The sequence below is a fragment of the Sinocyclocheilus grahami genome, unplaced genomic scaffold (genome assembly GCF_001515645.1).
Source record: "Sinocyclocheilus grahami isolate Dianchi unplaced genomic scaffold, SAMN03320097.WGS_v1.1 scaffold151.1, whole genome shotgun sequence".
Lineage (NCBI taxonomy): Eukaryota > Metazoa > Chordata > Actinopteri > Cypriniformes > Cyprinidae > Sinocyclocheilus > Sinocyclocheilus grahami.
Genome location: NW_015505330.1, coordinates 31,901 through 44,644, shown reverse-complemented (window position 1 = coordinate 44,644; position 12,744 = coordinate 31,901). Strand labels below are relative to the sequence as shown.

At 36.8% G+C, this 12,744-nt stretch overlaps 1 protein-coding gene across 1 annotated transcript in view; it reads left to right on the top strand.

Moving 5' to 3' along the window:
• Positions 1–12,105, top strand: part of LOC107592193 (synaptotagmin-10-like) — a 17,526-nt gene extending 5,421 nt beyond the window's left edge. Inside the window, exons 3-7 of the mRNA XM_016281596.1 lie at positions 3,527–4,088; positions 8,108–8,228; positions 10,545–10,716; positions 11,212–11,341; positions 11,930–12,105. Of these exons, the coding sequence (XP_016137082.1) occupies positions 3,527–4,088; positions 8,108–8,228; positions 10,545–10,716; positions 11,212–11,341; positions 11,930–12,001 (1,057 nt within the window). The 3' untranslated portion in view covers positions 12,002–12,105. The remainder of the gene's footprint in view (positions 1–3,526; positions 4,089–8,107; positions 8,229–10,544; positions 10,717–11,211; positions 11,342–11,929) is intronic.
• The last annotated feature ends 639 nt before the right edge of the window (positions 12,106–12,744 follow it).

Below are 12,744 nucleotides of genomic sequence, written 5' to 3'. Positions count from 1 at the left end.
CCGTTTCTATAGTGCTATAGTTAAAGGGCTCATGAACTGCCTCTGTTTTTTATTTTGTACTGTGCTCTGAGGTCCACTTATAATGTTGTCAAGATTTTTACATTACAAAACATCATAGTTTATTAGAAATAAGCTATTTTCTGTCCTGTTATTAACCCCTCTTATCAGAACGCATATGTGTGGCGGACTGCAGACTCAGAAGTAAATGCCAACTGCTATGATTGGCTAACACTTGTGTGTTCGGCACAGCATCGTCTTTTAGTTTCAATCTTTTTGAAAATCCTGCATCAAATTGTGCCTGGTTTGTAAACAAATCCACAGTAAAATGAAGTGAAGAAAAGACAGAGTTGTAACTGACACGGTCTGGAACTTCATTAAAAATAAAGTTAATCCACTGCCTTCAATATAAGCTGTTTAGACTAATGACAAAGTTTTGAATTTTGAAACTTACAGGATGTTTTTATAGTACAATGACCTCTTATATATCAAAAGATCAAGGGGATTTTGTTTTCTCAGTTCATGACCCCTTTCAAATTTTTAACTGAATTATTGTATGCACTATTCATTTCATTGCATGAGCATATTACACATTCCGGCAAAAAAACTTCCTTCTGCTGTAATATGATAAAACACTATTGTTAGATAGCTTGCATAAACCAAAAGCCAAAATCAATTATTTCATATGTAGCGATCAGTCATCAGTGTATACTGCAACAGGTAACTGACAGGTGTCTGTGCAAATAGGACTTGAATATTTCCACCTCCTCCACAATCGCTTATATGGCAGAGTAAAAATACACACTGAAATCCAATTCATTTTGATTGGCAAGATGTTTCAGAAACATTGCCATCAAACACTGGATTTTGAAAGAAGTGCTCTTCAAAACATCCGAAGACAGAAGTTAATTACTCTGTCTATCTTCAATTTATCGTTGCATTGTGCTGGGATGTTTGTGCAAATTGCAAGGCATAATGTGCAGCAAACATGTGCAGGTGACAGACAAGAGATGGACAAAATAGAGAGAGAGAGAGATTGACAGTGATTATGAGATCAGGCGAGAAAAACAGCAAAAACAATTGTTTGGAAACACTAAAAAAAAAGTTACAATTTGGTAAATATTATGATTAATATATCACAAGTTTGTTAAATGATATAATCCATCACTTTTTTGTATCATGCTGTCATCGTCTTAAAGGTGCTAGTTGCTAGGAAACACCACGGATAAGTAGAGAAATATGATTTCCTCATAGGAGTCAAGATGAGTGCTGAAAATGGGTTTTCTATAGTAAAAAGATCCAGGCCTAACTATTGTGATAAAATCTTGTGAAGTCTAGAATATAAAAGTTAAATCAACGCATTTGAAGAGTAACACGCGGTACTAAAGTGCTTGTTTTCCAGTGCTAGGGAGTAATTAACTAAAAGGAACCTTAGTTGCTACTAAAGGATAGTTTACTCAAAAATGAAATTTTGCTGAAAAGTAACTTACACTCAGACCATCCAAGTTGTAGATGAGTTTTCCCCCCATCAGAACAGATATCAGAAATTTAGCATTACCCATTAGTGAATGGGTGCCATCAGAATGAGAGTCCAAACAGCTGATAAAAAACATCACAATAATCCACAATAGTCCAGTCCATCAATTAACATCTTGTGCAGGAAAAAAACGCCTGTTTGCAATAAACAAATTCATCATTAAGACGTATTTAACTTTCTTCCATCCATAATATTGCTTCTTCTAGTGGAGACAGTTCAAAACAATATGATAGTGGCTTTTGATGTGAGAGGACAACGGGGGATGGACTGTTTCAGTGGAGGAAGCGTCCAGTGGATATTTTGGCCAGAAACAATGGTTTAAAGTGAAAATACATTAATAATAGATTTGTTTCTTACAAACATTCAGCTTTTAACTTCACATTCTCAGTTCATGACCCCTTTCAAATTTTTAACTGAATTATTGTATGCACTATTCATTTCATTGCATGAGCATATTACACATTCCGGCAAAAAAACTTCCTTCTGCTGTAATATGATAAAACACTATTGTTAGATAGCTTGCATAGACCAAAAGCCAAAATCAAATGAAGTAGACAGGATAGTTTTATTTCATATGTAGCGATCAGTCATCAGTGTATACTGCAACAGGTAACTGACAGGTGTCTGTGCAAATAGGACTTGAATATTTCCACCTCCTCCACAATCGCTTATATGGCAGAGTAAAAATACACATTGAAATCCAATTCATTTTGATTGGCAAGATGTTTCAGAAACATTGCCATCAAACACTGGATTTTGAAAGAAGTGCTCTTCAAAACATCCGAAGACAGAAGTTAATTACTCTGTCTATCTTCAATTTCTCGTTGCATTGTGCTGGGATGTTTGTGCAAATTGCAAGGCATAATGTGCAGCAAACATGTGCAGGTGACAGACAAGAGATGGACAAAATAGAGAGAGAAAGAGAGATTGACCGTGATTATGAGATCAGGCGAGAAAAACAGCAAAAACAATTGTTTGGAAACACTAAAAAAAAAGTTACAATTTGGTAAATATTATGATTAATATATCACAAGTTTGTTAAATGATATAATCCATCACTTTTTTGTATCATGCTGTCATCGTCTTAAAGGTGCTAGTTGCTAGGAAACACCACGGATAAGTAGAGAAATATGATTTCCTCATAGGAGTCAAGATGAGTGCTGAAAATGGGTTTTCTATAGTAAAAAGATCCAGGCCTAACTATTGTGATAAAATCTTGTGAAGTCTAGAATATAAAAGTTAAATCAACGCATTTGAAGAGTAACACGCGGTACTAAAGTGCTTGTTTTCCAGTGCTAGGGAGTAATTAACTAAAAGGAACCTTAGTTGCTACTAAAGGATAGTTTACTCAAAAATGAAATTTTGCTGAAAAGTAACTTACACTCAGACCATCCAAGTTGTAGATGAGTTTTCCCCCCATCAGAACAGATATCAGAAATTTAGCATTACCCATTAGTGAATGGGTGCCATCAGAATGAGAGTCCAAACAGCTGATAAAAAACATCACAATAATCCACAATAGTCCAGTCCATCAATTAACATCTTGTGCAGGAAAAAAACGCCTGTTTGCAATAAACAAATTCATCATTAAGACGTATTTAACTTTCTTCCATCCATAATATTGCTTCTTCTAGTGGAGACAGTTCAAAACAATATGATAGTGGCTTTTGATGTGAGAGGACAACGGGGGATGGACTGTTTCAGTGGAGGAAGCGTCCAGTGGATATTTTGGCCAGAAACAATGGTTTAAAGTGAAAATACATTAATAATAGATTTGTTTCTTACAAACATTCAGCTTTTAACTTCACAAATTGTTAACTGATGGACTTGAGTTGACATTATTGCGTTGTTTTCATCAGCTGTTAGAACTTTCATTCTGATGGCACCCATTCATTGTAGAAGATCCAATACACCAAAATATTTAGTAACTATACGAAATATTTACTTTTATTTTTTTTCATAAGTAGCAATAAAGTTCTTCTCTATTCATAGGCACAATTCTTTCCGCCGACACCTGCCACGGCAGATGAATGTGACCAGTGTGGACTTCAGCATGGACGCTCTACCTGTGCGCCAGTCTTCTGCAGTCAGTATCGGTCGTATCAAACCTGAACTGTACAAGCAGAAGTCTGTGGACTCTGAAAACGGAGCCAAGGAGCCAGTAGAGACGTGCGGCAAGCTGAGCTTTGCCCTCAGCTACGACTACGAGGAACAAGCTCTAGTGGTTCGCATTCTAAAGGCCCTGGACCTGCCCGCCAAAGACTTCACAGGCACCTCCGACCCCTACGTGAAGATCTACCTGCTTCCAGAGCGCAAAAAGAAGTTTCAGACGAGGGTCCACCGCAAGACGCTCAACCCCATGTTCGACGAGACGTTCCGCTTCCCTGTGGAGTACAGTGAGCTGTGCAATCGCAAGTTGCACTTCAGCGTGTACGACTTTGACCGCTTTACGAGTCATGACATGATCGGAGAGGTGGTGGTTGATAACCTGTTTGAGCTGTCTGACCTATCACGCGAAGCTGTGGTTTGGAAGGACATCCTTGCAGCCACAACAGTAAGTATAGTGCGTATAGAAAAGCAAAGGTCATAACCTGTACTTTCCTCAGATACCTCAATGAGACCAGATTTCTGGCAGGTTTGAATTTTTGAATTCAGTTTAAACTGAATTTGAGTTAAGGTAGCAAACAGGGTGCAGAATTGAAATGTGTATTTTGGGAAGTAGAATTTAAATGAATTGAAACTCAAAGAAATTCATCAGTAATTAGACACATTTTTAACTGAAACCAGTTTGTCAAGATTTTGTTGAATGTTGGCTGGACAACGATTTGTTTAAAAGATGAACGAATGAATGAATGAACAGAAGTACAAGGACAACTGTATTCACTTATGTACTAGCTGGTCACATACCTCTGCATCAATCAAACAGAGCTCAAAGGAAATCTGACTGCACAAATGTGAAGGTCTCATTAATGGATAGATTGATCTGTTATGTAAAGCCAGGTGCCGGGAGGGCTCATCTCCAAACTGACTCACCCTTTCAGGGCACCCCTTCCAAATATAGATCCAATTGCCAGTTTCCAGAGCCACAGGAAACATGATTATCAAGCCAGAGCCTTCAAACGACAGCCATGACTAATCCAACAGGTGTGGAATTGAGTTTGTCCTAACGTCCCACTGACTGCAGAGTACAACAAGAAATATTACCGGCAGTACATTTTTAGGACAAAGTAACCTAAGCAATTTCCTTCGTAGTATTTTTTTTTTTTTCTTAAACCTTAGCCCACTCATTATGCCTCAGTTAATATATAAGAGCTTATGTAATCACATCAGTCATGTTGTTTATGAGGGTTTTTAAGGATAGCTTTTCTTAAAGGGATAGTTCATCTTAAAATGAAAATTCAGTGATCATTTAATTACTCTTTAAAATCTGTATTACTTTCTTTCTTCTGCCGAGCACGGATTGCATTTTAAAGACTGTTACAACTGTTTTTGTTTACAGTACAATTACTATACCAGTCAATGGGATCCAAAACAACCCCAGTGGACCCCATTGACTTTCATTGTATGGACTGCAACACAAGACATTTTTCAAAATATCCTCTTTTGTATTTCACATATAAAGTCATATAGGTTTGGAGTGACATGAGGTTGAATAAATAATATAATTTTTTTATTTTTTGATGAACTATCACTTTAATAGTTAGCACTTTAATAATATCAAAAGTATTTAGCCTAATGATGAGCATACTAGTTATCTGAAGAAAAAAGGTGTAAAGGTTGGGTAAAGAAAAAGGTTTGGGTACTTAGTTCAGAATCTATGATTTCAAACATCAACTGAAACATTAAACCCTAGTTTAAGTGGTAATATGCACACAGGATTGACGTTATATATTATTACATACTGTATATACTGACTTGTTAAACTGCTAGATGATCTGTTGAGGTGAAAGGCATCGTTTGTCACACTCACCTCACTTACAGTGAGTGATGATGTCCCACTGACTTCCTGCTTCAAAGACAAAGTGAATGGTGACAGCGTTTCATTTTGTTCACCATCGAGAGAAATCTGTGGTGACTCATTCCTGTTTGGGAAACACAATCTCCTCCTCCTGCTTGTTTGACGCATCAGTCTCTTTCGGGCTCATTAATTCCCTGATTGTGTTGTTTTCAGCATATTTATTAATTTTCCTTGTTGTTTGCTTGACAGGGATGCACATTTCGGCGCCTGTCAAATCACTTCCGTTGTGTTTTGCTAACATTTGGATCACTCTCATGCTATTTCCTTCTCATTCTCTTCACTGACTATTGCTTTGCCTCATAGCTACAATACAAAAGTACTGATGTTTGGGGTTGGAAAGGCGGTGGAGAGGCTTCGACATGTTGTGCTCCATTATGAGAGCATCACAACTGCCCTTTAGGGACAAAAACTGACTCTCAGAACCAGACCAGCTGCTCTTAGGCCCCCGACTGCGGAAAGAAGCTAGTAACTCTCAATTCCTAAAATAGTCGGAGTCATAGATTGCAGCCTTGATCTGTTACACTCCCGACTGCACATTGAAACCCTCTATTTTATCTTAAGCTGACATTTGAAGGTCTAATTTTGTTCTCTGTGTTTTGGAGCACATTGCTACTGTGGCACAAGGCCATTCAGATCTGGAGGAGAGGAAGTTGGCCAGTCAAAACAGGAAGGGTATTATTGACCCTAAAAGATTTTTGAATTGTTTTGGATGCAAACGCTGATAGGAGACTTGACTCTAGAACTAGGCTGTGGCTCTCTGTATTCAACAGTTGTGGTGTGGATAACAAGAGCAGTCAGAGGAGGGGATAGGATGTGACAGAAAGGGTTTTGACGTCATATTACAACAGAGGAGGTACCATATCCTCATCTGATATATAATCTGAGTTGATCTTGTCCATTACAGACAACAGTGTTTGTTAACAAACGGCTTTTTAAAAAAATAATAATGATTACTAGATAAGGAAATGTGCTTCATGATAATGACAATTAAAATGTACAGTACTGTTGGCAAAAAATATGACAAGAACACCACAAGATGTTAATGCACCAATTTATCTAGAAAAAATATATATTTTTCAAATAGTAATAGAACATTAACAAGTATCAAGTAAATTATACTTAATTAACATAAAATGTTTGAATATTTGGTTTCATTTTGCACTTTCTTGGTAACTAAACCGTTATTGTTGTTGACTAAATGTACTCTAACATTGAAAAGTTTGAGGTCAGCATGATTTAAAAAAAAAAAAAAAAAAGGTAGACATTTACGTTGTTACAAAAGATTTCTATTCCAAACAAATGCTGCTGTTTTGCCATCAATTGTTTTTGATAAAAATAAGAAATGTTTCCGCACCACATCAGCATATTAGAATGATTTCGGAAGGTTCATGTAACACTGAAGACTGGAGTAATGATACTGAAAATTAAGCTTTGTCACCACAGGAATAATCTGAATTTTAAATATATATTAAAATAGAAATCAGTTCTTTTAAAGTGTAATAATATTTTTTATGGTATTAAATGAATGCAGACTTGGTGAGCATAAATTAAAATTACCCTAATCTTCTGCACGGTAGTTTAGATTGCCATTGTAGAGTAAAACTGAATAAAAATAAATAAATATGATGAAATATTATTTCAATAATAAAAAACATCAGACAAAAACTATTAATAAAAAAATGAACACTGTATGTGATCAATGGTATTGGGAAAATGCATTGCTTTGGAAGGCTGGAAAACAGGCACGTGGTACACCTGAAATTTAAACACAGTACAACAGTGGTTACATATGTATGTTTCTCCCCATTACGCAATCGGTTTTTAATCTTTACTTGGACAGATTAATCACTATCTTTAGCTGCCTTTGAAAGAATAATGGCTGTCTTATTCCAGTAGTGAGAGGCTGTAAATACCAAAATACACACTGGCCTTTTAGAATAATCTTTACTGCCTCTGCAAAGCTAATAAAGGTCAGGGAAGCTAGATTTGTCTCATTCAAAACCAAGAACCAGCCACCCAAACTATACTTCCCACATTATACATCACCAAACTTCCACACACACAAACACAGCCGTTATGAAAGGTTTAAAGTCTTCCTGGAAAAAGCTTGCTTTCTTAGAAGAGTCATATTTCTTTCAACAACTATGTAGTTGTTTCTGAGTCACTGAGTTTTTTTCTCTTAAGTTTTTCAAGACATATCCTCTCTCTAGATTTAATATAGAATAGGGATTTGTTTAAACCTGATGAGCAAACATTAGTCCAATATCTCCCAAGCTATGTTGTTGCTGGCGAGGCAAACAAAAGTCTATTTGGAGAGTCAGTCGATAAGGATTTTGTTAGCAGTTGCATCAAGTGCTCTCTAGAAAGACTCTTAAGCGAAAAATCATTTAATAATATATGCTGAAGATCCTGCAGATCATTTAATCAATCATTTTGAATGCTATTTTAGGACACTGATGTGCAGACATTACTTTAGCCATCTCTTGGCATCCAACAATCAACTTGTTTTCTATCAGCTACACAAGTTTTCTTCTCAATATCTTTCTTTCTTTCAGGAGAGTGTTGATCTGGGTGAAATTATGTATTCCCTTTGCTATCTTCCCACGGCTGGGCGCATGACCCTTACCGTCATCAAATGTCGCAATCTGAAAGCCATGGACATAACCGGCTACTCTGGTCAGTGTTAACCCTCATGTCCTGTCCCTCACAATTTTACCATCTTTATGCTCACATTAACTCCAGCATACCCCAAAACATTTGCTTGGAAGTTTCCAGTAATCCAAAAGTTTACTTTGATTAGTTTTATTTAATTAGGATTTGAGTTAAAGGGGACATCAGATGCCCATTTTCCACAAGTTGATATTATTCTTTAGGGTCTTAGAGGGGTCATCGGATGCAAAATTCACTTTTACATGTTGTTTGAACTGAAATGTGTCTTGACAGTGTGTTTACACAATCACCCTATAATGATAAAAATACACTGTCTCAATATCTTTCTTTCTTTCAGGAGAGTGTTGATCTGGGTGAAATTATGTATTCCCTTTGCTATCTTCCCACGGCTGGGCGCATGACCCTTACCGTCATCAAATGTCGCAATCTGAAAGCCATGGACATAACCGGCTACTCTGGTCAGTGTTAACCCTCATGTCCTGTCCCTCACAATTTTACCATCTTTATGCTCACATTAACTCCAGCATACCCCAAAACATTTGCTTGGAAGTTTCCAGTAATCCAAAAGTTTACTTTGATTAGTTTTATTTAATTAGGATTTGAGTTAAAGGGGACATCAGATGCCCATTTTCCACAAGTTGATATTATTCTTTAGGGTCTTAGAGGGGTCATCGGATGCAAAATTCACTTTTACATGTTGTTTGAACTGAAATGTGTCTTGACAGTGTGTTTACACAATCACCCTATAATGATAAAAATACACTGTTTTTTTTTTAAATACCCTATAAATGATAACCCTTTTCTCAAATCAAGCCATTCTCAGATTCTTGGATGTGTGAAGTCACACATACCCAGGCCCCTTCCACGATTGTTGATTGACACTGGCGTTTTACCTTAGACCCGCCCATCATATCATATATCAACTTGTGGAAAATGGGCATCCGATGACCACTTTAATGAAAAGTCTGTAATCAGTCTATAAACAACACCCTTTTTATCTTGTCAAAAACAGCTCTGTTCACAGCGACACATTTCGGTGTATGTCCCTTTAAATGCTAATGAGCTCTGCTCACCCCGCCCCTCTCTTCCATGGGGTGACGAGCAGTCTCTGAGACTGTAAACTTTAGCACATTTGTTGCAGAACTTGCTAACTAGCACATTATTAGGAAATTCTTCTGTAGGTGAAGCTGGATCACGAATGATTTGCACGAACATAGACACATTTATGTAGATCGGGGGCGCATTCCCTTCAAAAACAAAAGTAATCCACTGCATCTTCAGCGGCTCAGATGTCGGGAGTAAATGACGACTGCTATGTTCATTATTACATCCAACAACAAAACACCTCAATCGCTAAGGAGACAATCTTGTCTACCCCTGCTCCGGTGTCAAAACAATGGCGGAGTGTTTACAGCTCACTCAGGGCGGGTCAATGCTAAAACGGTCGTGCCAGTTAACAGTCGTGGTGGGAGGGGCCTTGGCCTGCATGTGTGAAGTACATCTGGCCAGAATCTGAGAATGGCTTGATCTGAGAAAGTGCTAATGATTTTTGGGGATTTAAAAGAAAGCACTTGGGTGGATTTTTGTCATTATATGGTGGTTGTGTACACACACTGCCAACACACATTTATGTTCAGACACCATGTAAAAGTTAATTTTGCATCTGATCTCCCCTTTAAATTCTGCATGCTAGAGTCCCTCCAGGAACAGGATTAGACACCACTGAGACACTCAAATGACAGTGAAAATAATAGTGGGAACTTTTGAAACAATTTTCTCCTTTTTTATTATTTTCCAGACACTGTTAAAACCTTAAGTGCCATTTGTATTTGTATTTATACATGAACTAAAAAATGTCACTGGTATCCAATAAATTATTTAAGGTTTGTAAATACAAAAATATATTGTAGAAAAATACAATAAAATAAATCCAATTAGACTATTGGCAGAAGCTTCCTTCCACAGTCAATCAGAAGAAATGTGAAAATTTATTGCATTTTGTTTATGCCTGGGTCTCTGCAAACCCAAAATGATATACAATTTTTCATTTGATGCATGTTATTAAGTTAAAATTAAAATTTGTTTATGTATGAGTTCTCTTGAGAGCGGTAAAAGTCATCAACCAGACACATCAATGCTAAGCATGTTTTGTGAGATATTGAAATGCCTGTGGGCTCTTGTCATATCGCAAGCAGAACATGTTAAGACAGCTAAAAAGGAAAAAAAATGTATAATGCTATGTTCTTCTATGTGGAAAAACCTTTATATTCATGTTTCAGATCCGAAAAGCTCCAAACACATTCACTTTGCTTCTTTCCACAGATCCATATGTTAAAGTCTCCCTCATATGTGATGGTCGGAGACTGAAGAAGCGGAAGACGACAACCAAAAAGAACACACTCAACCCTGTCTATAACGAGGCCATCATTTTCGACATCCCACCTGAGAATGTGGAGCAGGTCAGCCTGTCCATCATGGTGATGGATTACGACAGGTCAGTCCCTGCTCCTTAAGATAATTTTAAAACAATAACCATACAAATTTATAGCATGCTGAAGATAAATTATTCTGACATGATGATAATTATGATGATGGTTATAATATTAAGTCAGATAGCATGCTAGCAAACCACTCATGCTTGGCGACTGTAACAAACATCTTAATGGAGATCTTTCAGTCTGGCCTTATAAAAAATCTGCTGTGCACGTCTATTAAATCAGAAAACTATGCTGTAATTAAGGGCAGATTATGCTATCAAAACATCGCTCAACCATCAAGGAGTAAAATATATATGTGGGTGGATGTGGGACCATGCAAAAGTCCTGTTGATCAAGTATGATCGCTATTATTTCCACTGGTTTCATTAGTCTTTTTATCTGGATCAAAAATGCACATACTTTCTGTCATAAAATGTGTTGGAAAGATAGTAAAACACTGACAACTGCAAATGGTTTCTAAAACAAAGTCTTATGTTTTGTTTCTCTTTCAGAGTTGGACACAATGAAGTGATAGGAGTATGCAGGGCAGGGCCAGATGCAGAGGGTCTTGGGAGGGACCACTGGAACGAGATGCTGGCTTATCCACGCAAGCCCATCACCCACTGGCATGCACTTTGTGAGGTGAGAAACTAGAAATTGGAGCAGAAAGCTAAACCCAGCTTGCACTTGCCCAATAGGAAAGATGCTGCATTATGTAGTTTTTATGCCATGTAAAATGTAAACATTTAGATTTGCGGGATTTATTGATTAATGTTGTTCTGCAGATTTATCATTATCCAATTTTGTCAAAATTGTGAGTATTTTTTACAATATCAAATTAATTGCGAAAAACTATTTATATATTTTCACTGGGCCCAATGCAATCTTTTTAATATCTTTTTACACTTTATTATTGTTTTTACACATATATGTTGCTAAAAATTACATCAAAAAATTCTGGAACATCTACAAATATCTTATGGTGGGACCAGTACAAATGTTGACATGGTGGTAAAAATGTGAACTAGTGAAGAAAAATATCCATAGTATTGAGCCCTGGAAGGTAAGATGGAGGAGTCAAAACGATGACAACTTTATGCAACTGTGTTATGTAGATTGAGCCTTGATATAGTGCTTTGGGCTAATTCTGATCCATTTGCCAAGTGTATTTAAGTCTAATATGTCCTAAACAACTCTGTTGTGATATTTTGGTATCATTTGTCCCTGCAGTGGCCTGGAAGAGCATCCAGTTTTGAGAGTCAAGGATCATGTCCATCCCCAAAACCTCCACAGACCCCATAACACTCTGGAGTCCACACAAATCTAACAGCAAAACACATTTGGTTTGTATATTTAATAGGGTATATTTTTCTCTAGTTGTAGCTTGTTGCATTTTTATTTGGAAACGAATTATACATTACTGGTATGCGTGCTACAGACACAATCAAGTTTCCAAATCTCACAGTTTCTTTGACATTTTGCTGGTGCTGAGTTTATGAGCTCCTAAAACAATAGTTTTCAGGTCACTTTGAAGCTGACAGTGAAATAATGTGAAGCCTCTTGCTGTTTGACAGTATAATGATGACATGTCATTTTATAGACACATGCAATGACAGTGCTTATCATTTCATATTCTTGAACATTTCAAATACATATTCCCCTGTCTGCATGATGAAAACATTTGACAAATTTGATGCAGATTTAGGGGAGTGAAAAAAGAGGTGTTTGAATATGAAATCAAGACCTGTTTGGTATGCAAAACATTTATACAATCATGTGATCAAATGGAGAACAATGGAGATGTCAACATTGTTACAATTATTTATAAAGCCTCTGTCTTTCTTTATATTAAGAAGACTTTACAATTGATATAAAACAACACTTCTTTATATCAAATAAAACACTGGGATGTCAAAAGTAAACACCTTTCTGTTTTATCCATTTGAGACAGGATGGATATTCCATCTCTCATCATGACTCTGAGAGGCATTATGAAGGAGAAAGCATATTCAAAACATCTACTAACTGATTCATTTGCTCATTAA